This window comes from Silurus meridionalis, chromosome 14 (genome assembly GCF_014805685.1).
Source record: "Silurus meridionalis isolate SWU-2019-XX chromosome 14, ASM1480568v1, whole genome shotgun sequence".
Taxonomy (NCBI): domain Eukaryota; kingdom Metazoa; phylum Chordata; class Actinopteri; order Siluriformes; family Siluridae; genus Silurus; species Silurus meridionalis.
The window spans coordinates 3713474-3735184 of NC_060897.1; the positions used below are offsets into that span (position 1 = coordinate 3713474).

General features: G+C 41.4%; 1 protein-coding gene across 1 annotated transcript in view; it reads left to right on the plus strand.

The window, feature by feature from the left end:
- The first annotated feature begins 11016 nt into the window (after window positions 1-11016).
- The window catches only part of LOC124397145 (uncharacterized protein DDB_G0271670), a 37469-nt gene continuing 26774 nt past the window's right edge, over window positions 11017-21711 (plus strand). The window contains 2 exon segments of the mRNA XM_046866661.1: window positions 11017-11278; window positions 11408-11594. Coding sequence (XP_046722617.1) covers window positions 11017-11278; window positions 11408-11594 — 449 coding nt within the window.

Below are 21711 nucleotides of genomic sequence, written 5' to 3' on the forward strand. Positions count from 1 at the left end.
AAGGAGGGAGTGAGAAAACGATTGACACTAATGGGAAACTCACAGGGGTGTGCGTGTGTGTGTGTGTGTGTGTGTTTGAGGCTTTAGGCTCTGTCTGACGCTTTCTCAATTAATGAACAAGGTGGGCAGTGAGACCTTAATCACACACACACTTATCTCTCACTTGTCTTTTTTTTTTTCGTTATACACTCATCATTTTTCTGCCCTTCTTATGCAGTTTTGTCTTTCATGTCGCTCTAATTTTCTTTTCTTCCTTCAGTGTCAAGTTATCTTACTTTTCTGATTTTCTTTTCTTTTTTTTTTTTTTTGGTCTGGTCATTTTCTTTCCCTTTTCTTTTCTTCTCAAATTTTTATCCTCTCCTCTGCTTTTCTTTTCTCCTTCTTTTCTTTTTTGTCCTCTCTTTTTCTCTTCAAAAACATTTCCTCTCCTCCTCTTGCTTTTACTCTCCTCTTTTCTCCACTTTAGTCTTCTTGGTTTCTTCTCTTCTCTTCTCTTCTCTTCTCTTCTCTTCTCTCTTCTCTTCTCTTCTCTTCTCTTCTCTTCTCTACTCTTCTCTACTCTTCTCTTCTCCTCTTGCTTTTACACCTCTTTTCTCCACTTTAGTCTTCTTGTTTTTCTCTTCTCTTCTCTTCTTCTTCTCTTCTCCATCTTTAATAAAGACGATTTACAACATCTAACTCATTAATATGTATGGTTTAAGCTGAAGGTGTTACTGAATGGGTGGCTTCACCACTTGAGCTCAGCCGTCACTCAGGTGTTATCTAAAAGGCTCCAGGGCTGCACTCTGGCTCAGAGACTCGGTGTAATGGATGCTCAGGCATGAAAGTTTTCTCTCTGCACGTTTATTGAGCTGTTAGATGACAGGGATTTGACCGACAGACCTGGAGACCTGGAGACCTGGAATTCAGAGAGACGTCGTGTAGATACGGTAGATAATGGACATGAACTGGTGATGACAGACAGAAGGAAGAGAAGAAAGTGAGTGGTGGAGAGAAAGCCAGTAGGAAATGAGCTTTACTAAAAAATCTTCTTCTTGTCTTCTCCTCATCCTCATCCATCTTCCTCTTATCCTCCCTTTATCATCTTTCCTTGTCCTATTCTCATCATTTCTTTATCGTCCATTCATCTTCTTCTAATCCTTCCATAATCTTTTATTAATCTTCTCCTCATTCTCCCAATCATCTCCCCATCCTTCCCTCATTATTTCCTCTTCATTCTTCCCTCATCATTCCCCTAATTATTTTCTCTGTATCCTCTTCTTATATTTTTCTCATACTCCTTCAACTTTCATCTTCTTTTTATCCTCCCTTATCATTTTGTAATCCTCCATTCATGAACTCTTCATTCTCTCCATCTCCTCATTCATTTCTCATCTAGTCTTTATTCTTACCATCTTCTTCTCATCCACCATTTATCATCTTCTCATCCTGCCTTTTATCTTCTCCTCATCCTGTCCTCATCTTCTCCTTATCCTCTCCCGATGTTCTCCTCATCCTGTTCTCATCATCTCCTCATCCTTTTATAATCATCATCTCCTCAATTTTCCTTCATCTTCTTCTCATCCTTTCTTCAACTTCTCCTCATTCTCTTTTTATCTTCCATTCATCTCCTCATCCTCCCTCATATTCCCTTCATCCTCCCCTCACCTGCTAGCCACCCCATATTCTTCTCATCCTCCCCTTTTTATCTTTTTCACTCATCCTTCCTCATCTTTTTTTATCCTCCCATCATCTTCCCCTTATCTGCTCCTCACCCTCTCTTCATCTTCAGCCTCATCCTCTATTCATCTTCATTTCACCCCGCTTGATCTTCCCCTCATCTTCATCTCTGTCTTTCCCTTATCTTCTCCTCATTCTCTCCGGCAGCTTCCGTGTGACATGCAGCGACATCAGATTAATCAGCTGCTGCATCCTGATACTGACACTAAACCAGCAGGACAAAAAGTGTGTTGTGTGTCTACAAGTATGTGTGTGTGTGTGTGTGTGTGTGTGTGTGTGTGTGTGTGTGTGTGCGCCCGCGCGCGTGTGTGTGTTTGTGAGTTTGTGTGCAGTTACCGATATGGGACGACTTTCTGATGGAGTCAAAGGAGCTTGAGAGATAGACAGAATGATCCACTGTGACACCTCAGAGTCGCTCTCAGATGGTGTGGAAACAGCAGAGAAAAATAAACAGAGAGCCAAAATAAATAGAGAGAGAGAGACAGAAAAAGAGAGAGAGAGAGAGAGAGGGAGAGAGAAAGAGAGAGAAGCTGAAAGAGCAAGGAGGCGAAGCCACAGAGAGCCAGGTTAGCAGTGAGGAGAGGTGTATGGACCTAATGAGTTCTCTATCCATTTCTCTTTCTTTCCCTCTCTATCTCCCTCTCTTCCTCGCTCTTTCACACACTTATTCACCACCCTCTCCCATTTCCTGATCGAGTGACGATCTTGGCTGCCGCCCGCATGTCAGGTCCTGTTTGTGACGATGCCTTTCTCTCAATCGAGGCTGACTGGCTGTGGATGTGTGCAGCTAAATGCCAGGAGATGAGCAGATTGCTGTTGCTTTGGCACGTAAATAGGACTGAAAATGAAGGCTGTCTATTTTTCTTTCTTTTCTTTTTTGTTCTGTTTGAATAGAGATGTGGAAAGAAGGAATCTGAAGTCTCTCTGGGTGACTGAATGTACTGCCATAAGAAAGGAACAGAAATCAGCTCAAAGTACTTTAATGTTATATTACTTATTACTTATTATTATTATTATTATTATTATTATTATATAGTATTGTAGTGTATTGGAAATTCTTTACATTTTCAATAACAGTAATTAGAGAGTTCAGCTTTAGTTTTCTTAAAAAAATATAAAAACAATGGCTAAAATGCCACTACTACTACTACTACTACTACTAATAATAATAATAATACTAATTAAAGACAAATTAAACTGTCTATTTTTATTTTACATTTTTTTATAATTTTTCTATAATAATGACTATATACTTTTACTATATACTTTTGAGAAAAAAAAATACAAGTGAAATAAAAGAAATCCTAGGTAAATATTAATATCTTAAGAAAACAACAACTAGCAATAATTAAATCTCAACATGAAAAGGCCATATTTATTTATTTATTTGAATTTTTTTTTTCATACATTAAAAAAACATATAATACCATTTGACACTCAAGGTAATAAAATGATCTCATCCTCCACCACATGTGTTGCCAGATTTTGCCAATCCAAACAACCAGGAGAGGTAGCTCAGTGATTAAGTTGTTCTTCTTCAGGAACTCAAGCTGCATCAAAAATGCTTTAGGATTGCTCCCGCGTTATCCACACTCTGAATCACGTGCATAATCAGTTCAGTGGAAAGTGCGGCATCACCGGCGGGTAACGTCATGACCAGAAAGCACAAAAGCACATGGAGTGAAACCAGCGCTAGCTTCTGTTGATTAGAAAGCGCTCTGTGTGTGTTTGTCCGATAAGGTTTTTTCTTTACAGGATGAAAGCGACCAAGAAGTCAAAGCACTGCTTGCAACCCTGTGCTCCTCCTTGCCCCCCAGGGGTATATGCACAAGCTATGTGTCGCTTGTCTGAGAGTGGAGCATGCTAGGTCCTTTCTCGAGGGAGCTGAATGTGCAGATTGTGCTTGCATGACAATGCGGACGCTAATGGCTGTGCTGCAGGCCTATCAGGCTGATCTGCTTCTGGAGCTAGATGTGGGCAATGTCTCGGGTGGTCAGCAAGTCCATGAACTCCGCTGTGCTACGGACCTAGCGCTTAGGACTACCAAAGAGACCGCTAAGGCCATTGGCCGGTCCATGGCCACCCTTGTCTCAATTTAGAGACACATTTGGCTCACCCTGTCGGATCTTTCTGATAGGGATAAGGCTGTGCTCCTAGATGCCCCGCTGGTGCCGACTGGCCTGTTTGGTGATGCTGGTAATTCGGTCATCAACAGGTTTCAGGAGACCAAAAAGCAATCAGCGTCGTACCAGCGATTTTTCCCTACGTTGCCCCGGCCATCTAGAATTTGGAAGGTATCATTCCTGGATGCTGCAGCAGTGGAAGACGCGAGCCAAGTTCTGGTCGATGACATCTCCACCTCCACCGCCACCGGCCTTCGAGATGTCGACTCAGAAGCGCTTCGCCCATCTCCGCAAGACAGAACGTGATACCGTGATTCTTGGATCATCCAGCATGTCCACACTACTAGAGCTACATGGGCCAAAACAGTTCTAATTTTGTTTTATCAGTCCACAGAACACTATCCCAAAACTTCTGTGGTTTGTCCACATGACTTTTGGCATACTGCAGTCGACTCTTCTTATTCTTTGGGGACAGCAAGGGGGTGCGCCTGGGAGTTCTGGCATGGAGGCCTTCATTACGCAGGGTGCGCCGTATTGTCTGAGCAGAAACTTCAGTACTCACATCTGACAAATCTTTTCTCAGTTCCTCAGCAGTCACACGGGGACTTTTCTCCACTCTACGCTTCAGGTAGCGCACAGCAGTCGAAGTCAGCATCTTCTTTCTGCCACGACCAGGTAGCGTTTCAACAGTGCCCTTTGCCTTGAATTTGCGAATGATGCTTCCTATGGTGTCTCTTGGTATGTTTAACATCTTTGCAATCTTCTTATAGCCATTGCCCTTCCTGTGAAGAGTAATCACCTGTTCTCTTGTCTTCCTGGACCATTCTCTTGACCTCACCATGTTTGTAACCACACCAGTAAATGTCTAGAAGGAGCTGAGTATCACAGTCATTTTAAAGCTGCCTAATTGGTGCTTATTAGGCTTTATTGCTGCTCCCTGATATCCACAGGTGTTTTCAATACCTGATTGAAAACACTTCATTGAACCTCTGTTCTTCAGAGTGGTAGTCTTTAAGGGGTTGAATAATTATGTCAATGAAGAATTCACAAAAGAAACATTTACTACTGTATTACAAAACTAATTGATGTCATTTTAGTTGCATATGGTTCTTTAAGAAGTCCTTGTAGGATTTCATTCTGAATACAATTACAAATGTACACTAAATTCCCTAAAACCATTTACAGCATTGGGGGTTGAATGATTTTGAACAACACTGTAATTACAACCCCAGGGTCCCTGGTGGTCTAGTGGTTAGGATGCAGCGCTCTCACCGCTGCGGCCCGGTTTCAAACCCAGGTCAGGGAACCACCCGCAGCCACTCTTAGTGGCGGTCCCAAGCCTGGATAAATGGGGAGGGTTGCGTTAGGAAGGGCACCCAGCGTAAAAACATGTGCCAAATTACAACCCCATTTTAATGTACAAAGGTAAGTGATTGTTTACCTGGCAACCCACCATGTTTCTCCATGTCATTACCATCTTTAACTATTCTACAGAGATCTATAATACAACTGTATCATCCTCCTGCAAAATCAGATTGGCAATGACTTATGGGGCAGAGTCAGTTTGTTCCACATTTCATGGAAAGACATTAAATTAGAAAGACAAACAGGTGGTGCAGGTGGAGAAAACAAACAAAAGGGGCTAGTACTATTGCATCCATGATCTAAAAAACAAACGAAAAAACAATGATGAAATGGATTAGGAGCCATATTTCGAATGCTAATGCAAACAATTTGCAATTTGTGACCTAAACAACAAAAAAGCAATGCGCCTCTAATCCTGTGTGTTGTATGCACAAAGCCGAATTTGACTTTGCACAGTTTCTAAATCCGAAAGCACGTCGTATAAAATCCTCTAGCCTGCTCTGTGACTTAAACAGGCCCATAAAGCGCTGTTATTGGGATCTTTTACGCGTCTGTGAACTGGTTTGAGGATGATTTGCTTCGGTATATTGACACGTTTCCCAATAAAACAGGAAGTTACAGCAGGACAAGCTGAAGCTTGATTCAATTCGACAGCAGCCAATAATGTTCAAGATACCAAGATACACCGTGTCCTGGCCACGCCAATGTCGCTGATTGATAATCTGCAAGATTTCAGGCTGGACAGAATCTACTACAAAGCATTGAATCGGAGTGGTGAAGAAGTCAGCAATATTTCTTTGGAAAAAAACAGAGATAAACTAAAAGCATTTATGAGACAGTCTCATTGGCAAGAGAGATATAAAACATGTTCATTTTGATTTGACAGGCGTTTTACGGTGTATGGTGTACACAGCAGTCTTCCTGTGGCTCCTTTCTTTTCTTCTTTCTCTAGAACACTACAGGATTTTACTAAAGACCAGGTTTAGCCCTCGCAAGCATGTTTGGCAGAGATGTTTTCTTTCACATCTTTTAAACGTCTTTGTGTTTGCTGGATCAGCCTTGCGAGACTTGTATTGCTGTCGGCTTCTTGAACAGCTCTGTACAGGCTTCAGCTTTTGCTACACTTTCAGATAAAAGCATTTGGCTAATGAATAAATTAAAATGTGGTTATATTAAGAATCCGAGACCTCAATCCCGCTTTTTGTCTCTTGCAAATCAGTTTTAATCAAGAAGACTTTATTGGCAAGGTTGTATCAAGTGCGATATTCCCGAATGATGTACTGTACAGTGCGTGTCACATTTTTTGGAAACCTAGAATCTTTTTATGGTTTTTTGGGACACATGCATGTTTCTATGCAACAAATTGGGCAGGAAATGGCAAAGTTATGTGGAGACATATTCTTCTTCCTTTGGCTGCTCCCATTAGGGGTCGCTACAGCGAATCATCCGTCTTCATATCACCCTGTCTTCTACATATGCCTCTTTCTAATCAATCATCTGCTTATCTTTTCTCACCACATCCATAAACCTCCTCCTTGGCCTTTCTCTTTTCCTCCTGCTTGGTGTCTCCATCCTCAGCATCATCTTCTACCATCATCTTCTATCTCAAGTCTCACCACAGTCCTATAAACTTTTCCTTTCACTCTCACGGATACTCTTCTATCACAAATCACTCCTGTCACTCTTCTCCACCCACTCCATCCTGCTTACACACTTTTCTTTACTTCTCTAATACACCTTACATTATTTTACACACTGACAAGCACTAAAACTCACCCACCTTCACCAGCTCGACTCCTTGCCCTCCACACAAAACAAAACAAAAAATTCTGTTAATAAGAAATGATTTTAAAAAGGTGATAATGAAAACACTTGTATTCTCATTTCTTTCGCTCATCAAATTCTCGGTATGCCATTGCGTTTCTCTCCCACAGAGCCAAAGTGCTGCACTTTCCACATTTGGCCATTTTGTGCATTTATGGGGCATGTCGTGGGGATTTACTCGCACAGTTTACTGCAGCAACTGAGTTTGTGGGGATTCGTATGAACAGATGTCGTAGTGCAGCACACATACAGTAGATGCGGTGTGTGCTGGAGCATTCCCAGAGTTTCCGAGGAACAAATGGGAATAAATACAGCACATTATTTATTTATCTCCCAGGTGTATGGTCCCTGTGTTTGTGTGTCTGTGTGTGTGGTAGAACATTTTTAGGACCGAAACTAGAACAGGTTAAACAGAAACAAGAAGGAATTGTTCGTCATTCAGTTACTGCTGCATTTCAGTTTCAATGGACATTCAATTCTGAGGTGTATATGGTGTGTTTGCAACTTTGCCGAATTGCTGGTTCGACTTACAATTTTTTGATGAAGATAGTGATGCGACAAAATTGAAAAAAAAAAATTAAAATTTCCATGTGTCACGCAAACATAGCATTGTAAATTGGACAGATTTCTGATCTTACATCTTACATCAACTTCTCAAATTACTTTTAGAATCATCAGACTTTTAGGACTCAAAAGACTTCTGCACTGAAGTGTCTAAACACTAAATACAGTGGAACCCGGTTATGTCGATGTCCTAGGGGGGTGCCAAAAAGCATCGAGGTAACCGATGATCGAAATAAACGAAAATCAAAATGGCGGCAATATATTAACGTGCTTGAAATTTCTTTATGTACATGATGTGCGCTAATAAATGAGAATGTGCATGCACGTGTTTTTGAAGGTTTTTACACAACAGCATTGCCGCAATTTGTTTGATGAAGGCATGCTATAAAAATACATACAGTACATGTTTATCTGTCAGAATCCACCTGCCACGCCCCTTCGCCCCTTCAGCGTGTCAGGTGCTTTCTCGGCCGCTTTCTCTGAAGCGCCTGGCTTCAATCGCGCACATATGGTGCTCGTTTAGCATCATCACCAGCTCCTATTTAAACTTCCACACTCTCACCGTCCGTTATTGTTGGTATATGTTGGTTCACGGCGGTCGTTGTTATCGCTCATGTGTATCCCGGTACGTGCCTTCCCACCGGCACTCTCTCAACGGCTGCGCTTTTCTTCCCAAAGCGCACCGCGATTCCCCGATCCTGCCGGTGTTCATTCTATGATTTTGGATGGTCATCACACGTTCCGCGCCGCCAAGCGCGGCTTTCGCCTCCCGTTCATCGCATAACTTTTAACAACAAAAGGCATATGTGCACTAACTAACAGCAGAGATTCACCAGTATACAATACAACACCTGTAGCAGCTGTAAGGTTTGATTTTTCCGACACTTCCGCGAGTTCTTCTGCGGCTGCACCGAGATAACCGACGTTAAATGGCAAATTTTTCCCCCTTGTGCTCGAGATATCAGGGTTCAGCGACATAAAAAAGTCGACATAACCGATAAAAATGCTTAGAGAATTTGGCGGTTCCACTTCAAAAACGTCGACTTAATAGGGTTGTCGAGGTAACCGAGGGCGAGATAACCGGGTTCCACTGTATTACAATTCTATAAAACTGTGTAAAGATAGTTTTTTTAAGGTAATGCAATAATAAAAGTTAAAATCCTACATGCAATCAAAATATCCAGATGGCAGGGTTCAGACTGAGAATTAGCGACAAATAATTTAGACTAACTATTCAAATATTTAACATCACTGCAGGAACCTACAAGCTGCAACTAAGTTTTCAACTATTTGAACATGGAGAAAAATAGCTGAACAAGTGTAACCCACATTACTCTATATGGCAGAAATGTCAAACTACTGCTATTTTCTAAAACTTGCTATTTAATGCACCCACACACATACAACTATATAGAACCATCCAGTCCATATAATTTTGCACCATATTCGTTTATATATATATATATATATATATATATATATATATATATATATATATATATATATATATATATATATATATATATATATATAGTCTCTTATTTCTAATATACATACCTGTATAAATCATGTGGTAATACAATGAAACATAGTGGGCATTAGTAGAGTGGGCATGTTTGTCTCGACTTTCCACAACAACTTGCCTCAAAGATTATGCAATTTTTTTGTTGTACATTTAGCCATATTTGTCCTAATTGTCATCTGGTATTTTTGCCAAATTGTATTAAATTGACTTGGCTCTGGAGTTTCCAGTCCGTAGCTGATACCTAGGGGAGAGTATATGAAAAAGAGTGACCCAATGAGATCAGTTTATCGAGTTTCCTGAAGGAGCCACGAGTGTAAAAATAGCCTTTAGATGAATGTATGGATGCATCCATAGTTCCTGGGCTTATTGGTGGCAGGTCTTGTGGGATGTGGTTCAAGGAGGAGGAAACAGGTAAAAGTTTAGCTCTAAATAATTTGAGCAAGAGGTTTGCTTAAAGATCTATTTTAGTTATCTGAGTAAAGCCCAGTGATAGGACCTATATTCCATGCAACCTTAGTTTGCAGGAGTTGGCCATGTACATTATATGCTTCTCAGCTTACGTGACAAATTAAATGGGTTGAAAAAAAACCAACAATGGTTCTGTTATGCCATGGCTCATGTCACATGTTGCATCAAAGATAACATTCCGGGTCCATTTTAGGCAGCGTTTCAGTTCACACATTTTATTACAGTCTGCATGGTGCATTTTTCTCTTTTTCATTCACTATGTAATTATTTTTCAAGCTTGTGTGCATGATGGAGCGAAGTGTAAAGTATAGAATTATAGGAATCTATGTTCCCTTTCAGGAACTCGAGCTGCATCGGAAAGCTTTGGGAACATGACTGCGTTGTCCATGCTCTGAGTAATGAGTCGAATCAGTCAAAATTGAAGACAGGCTGTCACCAGCAGGGTGACGTCATTACCAGGAAGTATAAAGCGCACCGCTTCAGCTTCTGTTTTGTTCATTTTGCTCTGTGTGAAATAAAAAAAAAAAAAATGTTTGTTTTAAAAAAAAAAAATTAAGGCATTTAGGAAAAAAAATTAAGGCATTTCGGCCGTGTGCTTCTTCCTGTCCTTGCTTCATTTCGAGAAGGGATACTTACAGTGTGTGTGTGGCTTATTTGGGAGTGGAGCATGCTATGCAGCTGCTCCTCTCCCGGCGGGCGCTCTTTGAGGAGAACGCCCCCACTCCTCACGGTTCCGGGTGTATCCCTTTCTCCTTCCTTTGCTTGGTCCGACTCTCGTTCGGCTTCGGATCTACGCCTCTCTGCGATGTTTTCCCCTGTCATGAGAGTGCGCGGGGGGGGGGGGTTGGGCATGCTCTTATAAACCCAATAGTGAGGAGCTCCTGGAGGTTGTGACACAAGCCGTTTAGAAGCTCGATAAAGCTTGGCCGGCTGGTGAGCATAAAGCCCCTCCCTCGGGCAAGCTTGATCAGAGTTTTTTGCTCCCGGCGTAACAGCATCCATGTCGGGGCTTGCCATTTTTCCCTGACCTGCACAACGAGGTGTTTCTCATCCTGCCTTTTCAGCCCCAAGACCGTGGTTTATTCCAACGTATCTGGGCTTAGGGATTAAGTCCCACGCCTCAGCAGATCGGGCCGCTGGGAACAGTATATGCTTCTCAGCATACGTGACAAATTAAAGGGGTTAACTCAGAGCATTCGTAGATTTGGCTGGTCGGGCCGCTGGGTGTTTGCACACCATGTCGGTACTGCAGGCATACCAAGCTGACTTGATGTGGATGCTGGATCTGGGATATTCCTTTGGTGGCCATTTTTCTGAGAACCGCAGTATGCAAAGGAAACCACTAAGGCCATTGGCCGGTCTATGGCCGCCCTAATAGCCACTAAGAGACATCTCTGGCTTACCCTGTCTTAAATACCGGACAGGGACATGGGCGTGTTGCTGGCTGCCCCTCTCTGTCCTTCGGGCCTGTTCGGCGATGTCGTAGATTTGGTAGTTGACAGGTTCCAGGAGTCAAAGAGACAATTTACGGCGTTCCAATGGTATCTCCCACGCCGCGCTCATGGGGCTGCTCGGCGGGCGCAGCCCCAAGCCCAACCCTGCACTTCATACCGCCAAGTAAAAAGACAGAGCATCGCGAAGTGCTCTCCCCCTGTGCGGGATTCTGCTCGCCACACTGGGTCAAAGCCCTGTGAAGTGACAGATCTGAGGACTGTCATCTCCAGAAGAGGGTTCCTGCCAAAAATGTCCTGACCTGACCTGTGGAGGGATGACCGGAGGGCGTGTAGCACCGCTTTTCTCAGTGCCCGTTTCCTCCCAGCCCTATCAGGACTTCAGGGTTTGTTAACCCTGCCACAAAATGTGCTTCAGAGCACGACCTGCTCCACCGAGCTCCCTCCTTTGGTTCCGCCCAGAATCATTGCAGACCAGGAGGTCTCATTTCCAGAGCCGAGTTTCGGCACTGCCCCGGCTCTGGACACACCGGAGGTCAGTCTCGAGAGAACCTGGCAGGCTTTAGGGCCTCCATATCCTTAATTATATCGACAATTGTTAGATATTAGCTCAATCAGAGCAGTTAGCGGTCCAGCATCGAGATGCCGTTCTCGCTCACATAAAGGAGCTGGAGTTTCGACCTTAGGAGACTCAAAATTAAACAGTTTATTGACATATGTAGAAGAATCCGGTAAGGTACAAGAGGTTAGTATACTTTAAGACTCTTCTCTGTTCTAGCACCGAGGTGGTGGAATGAACTTCCCCTAGATATCCGAACAGCGAAGTCCCTGTCGACGGGTAAAGACCAACCTTTTCCTAAAACACTTAAACTAACACTGTACAAGTTTGCTTCATTAAAATTATAATATAAAAAAAACCCTCTGAGTTGAAGGGTGATTTATCTTAAGTTTGTTATCTACAAACCTGATTCCAACAAAGTTGGGACACCGCAAATTGTGAAAAAAAAACAAAATGCAAAATTGTGGAAGTTTCAAATTTCAAGATTTTATTCAGAATACAACATAGATGACATATCAAATGTTTAAACAGAGAAAATGTATCATTTTAAGGGAAAAATAAGTTGATTTAAAATTTCATGGCATCAACACATCTCTAAAAAGTTGGGACAAGCCATGTTTACCACTGTGTGGCATCCCCTCTTCTTTTTATAACAGCCTGCAAACATCTGGGGACTGAGGAGACAAGTTGCTCAAGTTTAAGAATAGGAATGTTGTCCCATTCTTGTCTAATACAGGCTTCTAGTTGCTCAACTTAGGTCTTTTTTGTCGCATCTTCCTCTTTATGATGCGACAAATGTTTTCTATGGGTAAAACATCTGGACTGCAGGCGGGCCATTTCAGTACCCGGATCCTTCTTCTATGCAGCCATGATGTTGTAATTGATGCAGTATGTGGTCTGGCATTGTCATGTTGGAAAATGCAAGGTCTTCCCTAAAAGAGACGACGTCTGGATGGGAGCATATGTTGTTCTAGAACGTGGATATAACTTTCAGCATTGATGGTGCCTTTCCAGATGTGTAAGCTGCCCATGTCACACACACTCATGCAACCCCATACCATCGGAGATGCAGGCTTCTGAACTGAGCACTAATAACAACTTGTACGTTTTCCAAAAAGAACTTTAAATTTTGATTCGTCTGACCACAGAACAGTTTTCCACTTTGCCACAGTCCATTTGAAAGGATCCTTGGTCCAGACAAAACATCTGCGATTCTGGATCATGTTTAGATATGGCTTCTTTTTTGACCTTAGAGTTTTAGCTGGCAACGGCTAATGGCACAGTGGATTGTGTTCATCGACAATGTTTTCTGGAAGTATTCCTGAGCCCATGATTTCCATTAGAGTAGCATTCCTGTATGTGATGCAGTGCCGTCTAAGGGCCTAAAGATCACGGGTATCCAGTATGGTTTTCCGCCCGAGACCCTTATACACAGAGATTTTTCCAGATTCTCTGAATCTTTGGATGATATTATGTACTGTAGATAATGATAACTTCAAACTATTGCCAATTTTTCTCTGATAAACTCCTTTCTGATATTGCTCCACTATTTTTCGCCGCAGCATTGGGGGAATTTGTGATCCTCTGCCTATCTTGACTTCTGAGAGACACTGCCACTCTGAGAGGCTCTTTTTAAACCCAATCATGTTGCCAATTGGATTAATAAGTTGCAAATTTGTCCCCAGCTGTTCCTTATATGTATGTTAACTTTTCCGGCCTCTTATTGATACCTATCCCAACTTTTTTGGAATGTGTAGCTCTCATGAAATCCAAAATGAGCCAATATTTGGCATGACATTTCAAAATGTCTCACTTTCAACATTTGAATTGTTATCCTCTATCTGCAAAAATACAAGTTTATGAAATTTGTAAATTATTGCATTCCTTTTTTATTCACAATTTGTAGTGTCCCAACTTTTTTGAATCAGGTTTATAGCATACCAGTGTAGATTTATTGATTGATAGAGACTCTAAGCACTTTTGTACGTCGCTCTGTACAAGGGCATCTATCCAATGCTCCCAGCAGCCTCTGACATCATTTATATAGGCCATAAAAGTAAAATACAACACATAAATTACTAAATTATAAATTGTGGGCACCTGAGCATAAGATCTGTATGTGATTTTTAACATTCCATTCTACACACCGTCCACGTTTGCTGTTATAATAACCTCCACTCTTCTGGGAAGATGTTCAACTAGATTTTGCAGTGTGCTCATGAAGATTTGTGCTCATTCAGCAATAAGGGTGTTTGTAAAATCAGGTACTGATTTTGGTAACGTGAGGAGGCCTGGGGTGCCTTTCAGCAGATGCTCTTATCCAGAGCGATTCACAATTATCTCATTCATAAAACTGAGCAGTGAAGTTGAGTTAAGGGCCATGCTCAAAGGCCCAGCAGTGCCAGCTTAGTGTGTGCCTAGTGATGAGGGATTTAAACAGATTTGAATGGAAGTACAAACATCTTATCCTCTGAGCTATCCCAAAACATTAAACCACCAATGGGTGACATTTACGGCATTTTGGCAGACATCCTTATCCAAAGCGACTTACATTTACCCATTATCTTACAACGGGGTTAAGAGCCTTGCTGAGGGCCAGGAGTGGCAGCTTGGTGGCTGGGATTTGAACTTACATCCTGACCACTCTGCTACTGTACCATCTCAAAGGTGTTCAATAAGGTTGAGGACAGAACTCAATAGCACGCCACACAAGATCATTCAGTCCAATAAAGCATGTTTTTAATGAATCTTGCTTTGGGCACAGTGTTAAATGTCATGCTACAGGACTCAGAGACAACTGATACAATTGTGTGCCTCCAATGATGTGTTAACAGAACCACATATGGCTGGCAAAGTCCCAGTACTTTTTTCCATATAGTGTAAGTGAAAACACACAATTGAAACATAGATTTGGACAAACATCTAAATGGACAACATTTCAGGAGTCTAAAATGTTACACCTCTTTTCTATTTCATGGTTTTAGGTGTATGGTTTTTTTTTTACAATATTTATAGCTGGCAGATTTGCACAATAAATTTTTGCACCATGCTACGTTTTCATTTGCAACTCCATTGGCCATTTGGCTTTTGATTATAATGGACCCAGCCGCTAGAGCATACAGGGCATACTGTTCATTGTCCTAACACACACACACATTTTTCCATCACCCACATGCTCATGTAGACTTTATTTTGACGTGAGTCATCTGTAAATGCTGTGTACCACTAAATGTTTAAAGTATTTCCTTCAAGTTTACAGTTGCAGTTTCATGTAAGAACCAAGTAATGGCATAACAACGTAGTAACATATGATGAAATCCTTCAATACAGCTGAGATACAAGGACATCCCAAATTTATTTATCTTTAACAAGATAAGTACTTTTGTATGCATTCTGTTTAAAGCATCCAGCAAAATTTATAACTGTTGTCATCAGAACTAGCAAAAAAGCCTGCCAGGTTCCTAACAACTAGCTATATTCAACAAAGCTAGCTTGTTTTTTTTTTGCTAATTCCGGTTAAGGACAACACCGATTCTAGTAGCTAATGGCTAAGCAGCAAGTCATCAGCAATTCTGGCTATGGGTAAATTAGTTCATTCTCAAAATATTTAGAGATGCATGTTGTGCACATGACCAGCAAACTTACGAAAAAGAAATAATTAATGGAACATTAATGCAAATATTACAGTTACATAATTTTAATAAAAGAACATTGCACTTCTATGACACTAGACATTTGTGTCTATGTAAATAAATGTAAGTCGAATTGTACTCTGATTGTAATACGTTTTTGTAATACATCTGGGAAAAATGATTGATACTTTCATGGAAGCATCATTTCCTCACTAGGAACATTTAATTCATTTTTTTTATGTATTGACAAACCACATGTTATGGTGTCAGTTATGGATATTACATAGTTTATTTACACTCTGTGAATAATTGGAAATTATTAACTAACGATGTAAAACTGGACAATTTTTGACCATTTGGTTGAGAAATTTGCCAAGAAATCTTGACGAGAAAGTAATCTATTTTTCTTTACAATCCTTTCTATTCTGAGGAGTATAGTATGTTACAGTCACTTCAATAACACCCTGTTCATGGCTTTGTACTCTTTGATGCAGCTGTGTGTGTGTGTGTGTTTCTGGGTGTGTGTATCCCCTGGAAACCTGTCACTGTAATTGCTGTAATAAAGCTATCACAGGGGCATCAACTGTAACTGCTGTGAGAGTCAAAGAGACAGAAAGAGAGAGCGAGAGAAAGAGAGAGCGAGAGAGAGAGAGAGAGAGAGAGAGAGAGAGAAGGGAGCAGTGTGAGTTTACGAATCCGGCTTGTGCTCGCCGTCACCCACTTCCACTGAATGAACGTGTCTGGGTCAGCATCGGCGAGTCAGAGACGAATGACTAATTCTCATTTAATTAGTGAAAACATAAGGAGCCAATGTGGTGTCACCTTGTCACTGCTGGGCCCTGTTCCAAACCCCAAAGCTCAAAACCACGAGGGCAGAAGAGACGAGTGGAGTGGAGGGTGTCGGGTTAGGAGTTGAAGGGCTTTCTGGGGTAATTGGCATTGAGTGGTGGGAGCTATTAGAGAGTGTTTAGGGGTAGATCGCTGCACTGCACTGCAGTGGGGGGTCAGTTTGGGACTTGTGCTGAAGGGTGTGTTTACTTTGCTAAAATTTTGTGATTTGTGATTCTCCTCTACTAAGGTTAAAAAGGGGACATATTCTCTTTTTCTATTTTTTCTTAAAAAGCCGAAAGGGAAACTTTTAGCAAATGTGAATGTTTGTTTTAGAGTTGCTGTGTAGAAATAACGCAAACACCAATGACCGGAAAAAAAAAACTTTTATCCAATGTCTGCATTTGCTCTTATTTATATATTCTCTTATTCCACACTGAGTCCCCATTTGCTGTTATATTAACCTCCAATTTTCTGGGAAGATGTTCCACTAGACTTTGGAGATTTGTGAGATCCATTCAACCACAAGGGTGTTAGTAAAGTCAGGTACTGATATAAGTGAGGTGAGGAGGCCTGGGGTGGAGTCAGTTTCAATAGGGTTGATGTCTTTCACTCCAACCCATAGATCTTCAGCTGGCTTTGTGCATGGGGGCAATGTCATGCTGGAACAGGTTTGGGCCTTCTAGTTTTAAAATAAGTGGAAAATGTATTGCTAGCACATCCAAAGACGTCCTATACAATTGTGTACTTTGGTTTGGGAAGAAAACGGTCAATATGGCTGGAAAAGTCAGGTGTCCCAAAACTTTTTGATTCTCCAGTTTTAATATTTTGTAACAAAACGAAAGCTTTGACTTTTTGTGTTTTTTCCACCATCGGCAGGTCTTTAGGATGGATGACTTTATATGCTTTGTAAGTTATTATACACTGGCCAGGCATAACAATATAAAAGTATAACATTCTGAGCAGTGAGTGAATGAATTAGTGGGTGGGATATATAAGTTGATGTTTTAGAAGAAGGAAAAATGGGCAAGCGTAAATATTTGAGTGAGTTTGATGGAGGCCAAATTGTGACCACTAGACGAATAGGTCAGAGCATCTACAAAATTGCAGCTCTTGTGGGCTGTTCTTGCTCTGAAGGGTTCAGTATCTATCAAAAGTGCTCCAAGGAAGGAACAGTGATAAACCAATGACAGGGTCATGGGGGCCAACGATCGTTGATATACTTGGGGGCGAAGGCTGGTCCGTGTGGTCCGATCCAACAGACAAGCTCCTGTAGTTCAAATTGCTGAAGAAGTTGATGCTGTTAATGCTCGAAGAGTCAGGACTGTTTTGACAGCAAAGGGGGACCAACACAGTATTAGGCAGGTGGTCATAATGGTATGCCTGATCAGTGTATATTATTTTTCTATTTTTTTAAATTATTATTATAATTTTTATCTTGAAACTTAGGCTGGTAAGAAAATATTTGCCTATATTATGGACCAACATTTCAACATCTCATTGCTTGTATGTATTAATGGCAAATACATGATAGCAAATGCTCTATTTTCAAATCAGCAGCATTAATTAATACATGGGTGAATTTGAGCTCCAGGTAAAAGTCCTCATGCAAGGTGACCTTGATCAAATGACGCCAAAATCTAGTGCAGGGAATTCCAGGACCCTGATGGAGAATGAGGTTAATGTTTTGAATGTGCGTGTGTGTGTCCCCTCTCTCTTACACACACACACACACACACACACACACACACCAATTCATTAGAGAGCCTTGAAGAACGAGTTTGCTTTATAGATGGTAGAAATGAGTCTTAATTACTTACAATTGAGTATTCTTGGTCACAGAATGGCAAATATTTTGTTTCGTACATGTAGGTCGAGGTAATAGCTCAATTCAAGTTTGAGGAAGGCATGCATGGGTATACACACTGCATTTTACTGTAGTTATCCCTTCTATACAACTTCTTGCTTAACAGAACCAGAATTAAAATAAAAATGAAGACTACAAATGAATTCCCTTTGTTGAAACCATCTGCTGTATGTTTGCCAAAATTGTTCCTTTAAAAAAATCTTAAGATTGTTAATTATTGTAGACCCCAAAACAGGTTTTAATAGAAACTCATTTCTCTAAGATTGGTTAATTAATGTAGATTCTTTACAGGGTTTGAAATGGATCTTTCCATGTAATCCTTTCTAAAAGGGCTTGTTGTAGGACCTGTTTCTGAAAGGAAACCCATTTGTGTTGTACATTCGATTCATATTCTATATTTATGTTTTTTATGTACTCAAATGTCATTAACTGTAGCTTTCAAGAGGTAGGACTGAATTCACATCAACTGGAATCCACTATTTGCACCTGGGGATGGTTTCACTTCAACAGCCTAAAGATCCATGAAGTTACTGAGCAACTCAGAGGATGGATTAAAGCCGTAACTATATCAAAGGTCTGCTACAACTGCTCAGGACCACAGTTTGCATTAACAGAAACTGCATTTAAGTGCGTATCAACAGTAAACCTCAACAATGGTTGAACATTCACTCACATGAGGATGGGTTTCCCTTTTAAATCTGGTTCCTCTCAAGGTTTCTTCCTCATGCCATGAGTTTTTTTGTGCCACAGTCACCACAAGCTTTGAAAATAATGTTTATTGTTAAAAGCACAATACAAATAAAAATGAATACAACTAAATAATAGTAGCTTCTTTAGCAGGTTCTTCTAAAGTCTAAATGAAAACCCTCTATTGTCTTCTTCTCCTTCTTCTTTCGGCTGTTTCTATTAGGGGTTGCCACAGCGGATCATCCGCCTCCAAACTACCCTGTCCTCTACATCTGCCTCTTTCAACCCAACCACCTGCATGTCTTTCCCTAACCACATCCATAACCCTCCTCCCTGGTCTTCCTCTTTTCCTTCTTCCTGTTGGCTCCATCCTCAGCATTCTCCTACCGATATACCCCATGTCCCTCCTCTGCACATGTCCAAACCATCTCAGTCAAGCTTCTCTCACTTTGCCCCATGAAGTCCTGCATGCACTGTCCCTCTGATAAACTTGTTTCTAATCCTGTCCATCCTCATCACTCCCAATGACAATCTCAGCATCTTCAGCTCTGCTACCTCCAGCTTCACCTCCTGTCTTTTACTCAATGCCACTGTCTCTAAACCATACAACATCGCAGGTCTCACCACAGTCCTATAAACTTTCCCTTTCACTCTTGCAGATACTCTTCTATCACAAATCACTCCTGCTATCACTCTTCTCCACCCACTCCACCCTGCCTGCACTCTTTTTTTTCACTTCTCTAATCTCTATTACTTTGCACTGTTGACCACAGGTTCTGCCACATCCCTCTTTACCTGCTGCTGCATCTCCTTATACTCCTGCCTACTTTTCTCATCACTCTTTTGATCCCAATTCTGTTTTGCCAACCTCTTTCTCCTTATGCTCTCCTGCACTTCCTCATTCCACCACCATGTCTCTTTGTCTTTCTTCCTATTTCCAGATGTCACACTAACTGTTGCAGTAGTTGCCCAATCATCCAGCACCTCTCCACCACCACTGAGCCTCTGTCTGATCTCTTCCTTGATTCTCCCACTACAGTCTTCCTCCTTCAGTTTCCACCATCTTATTCTTCTTTCAATCCTCACTCTCCTCCTCTTCTTCTTTACCTTCAAAACGATCCTACAGACCACCATCTGATGCTGTCAATCTACACAGTCCCCTGCCAACACCTTACAGTCTCCAATCTCCTTCAGGTTGCATCTCCTGCATTGAACATAGTCCACCTGTGTGCACCTTCCTCTGCTCTTATACATCTCCCTATGATCCTCCTTATTAAAATAAAGTATTCACCACTGCCATTTTCATCCTTTTAGCAAAATCTACCACCATCTGCCCTTTTACATTCCTCTCCCTAAGACCATACCTACCCATTAACTCCTCATCTGTGTTCCTTCACCAACATGGCCATTGAAGTCTGTAACAATCACCAATCGTTCTTTCCTAGGTACTGTACATCTTCTACCACTTCATCTAACTCACTCCAGAATTTTTCTTTCTGCTCCATCTCACAACCCACTTGTAGAGCATAGGCACTGATGACATTTATCATCACCCATTTCACATTTAACTTCCAGCTTCAAGTTCATTACACATTCATTAGAACCTCTCTTCACCTCCACTACACTCTTACTGTACTCTTCCTTCAGAATCACCCCTACACCTTCTCTCTTTCCATTCACACCATGAAATATCTATCTATCTATCTATCTATCTATCTATCTATCTATCTATCTATCTATCTATCTATCTATCTATCTATCTATCTATCTATCTATCTACAGTGGCTCTTCAATTGTGCTTTGTAACTTTCTTAAGGTGGTTCCTTCAAGATATCATAATGTTTAAACAATGGATCTTCTAGAGATGTTTCTTCATCCAAATGTTTGGGGTAGTCATCTTGCATATGAGTACACATAATTAAAATCAACTCATCTCTCTGGGTAAAGAGGGTTGTTTTTGGCCTGATTGTTCTCTTCTTTCCCACTCAGAAACTCCAGAGGAAGCTCACCCTCCAACACCATCCTGGCCTCCAGTCTTGGCTTCCATTACTGCTGAGTTGCCACACATGGACACCCTCAGCACACATCAAGCCAAGCTAAAGCCCTCATGAAACCACCCACTAGACACTTTCTCATTTTTTCCAAAGGCTGGCTTGGATTGTGGGCTTTGTGTTTGCTCTTGGAAAGATACACCGTTACATAAAACAGAGAGGAAAGAAACAAAGACACAAATCAGATCTCACGAGCAGAAGAGCAAAGGGCTGAAAGTTGACGAAAAGACATGAAGAAAAATTAGTCTCATGCTGTTGTTTGGATGAGTGCCTCCCGACATGTCGCATCAGAAAGGACGATCGCCTACAATTCCCGCGATGCCATGTGCAGACACCCAGTACTCCCGATCTATCGAGTCTCTGTGTGTTGTAACTTTGTTAGGTGCTGCCTGAAGCATCTCAAGAGTCACTTCTCTTCAAGGCGCATGTTTCATTAATGTGATTTACAGGAATGTGAAAAGTGCGGCAGGCAGAAAGGGCAGGGAAGGACAGGGCTGCAGAAATGAAGGAGGAAGACAGAAGCAGAGGGAGCGAGGAAAACCGGTAGGAGGTTTGTCATGGGGATGACAAGGTTATGAGGAGGTGATGAATACGAGACCGGCGTAATGCGACATCTGATATAAATTAATGGCCAGCCAAAGTGTCTCGCAACTAATGCCGGTGCAGTTAATTGAGCTGCCAGTGACGGTAAGAGAGAACAGAACAGAAAGAGAGAGCGAGAGAGAGACAGAGGGAGCGAGGGGGCAATAGAGAAAAGAAAATAATTGTACTGACTTTACTGATAATTGTTTTTTTTTGCATGGGTGAGAGTTAGGCATGTAGCGGTACATGAATTTGTACTGAACCGTTTCGGTACAGGGCTTTCCATTTGGTGCACATGTGTACTGAATGCAATCATTTTTACAATCTGAGTTCCGTCACAAATGTACTGGTGGCAGACCGCAAGATTTTTTAGTCTCTGCCTAACACTTTTAGCGCAGTGTCACTGTTTTTTTTATTATTATTATTATTAACATTTACATTTACCGCATTTAGCAGACGCCCTTGT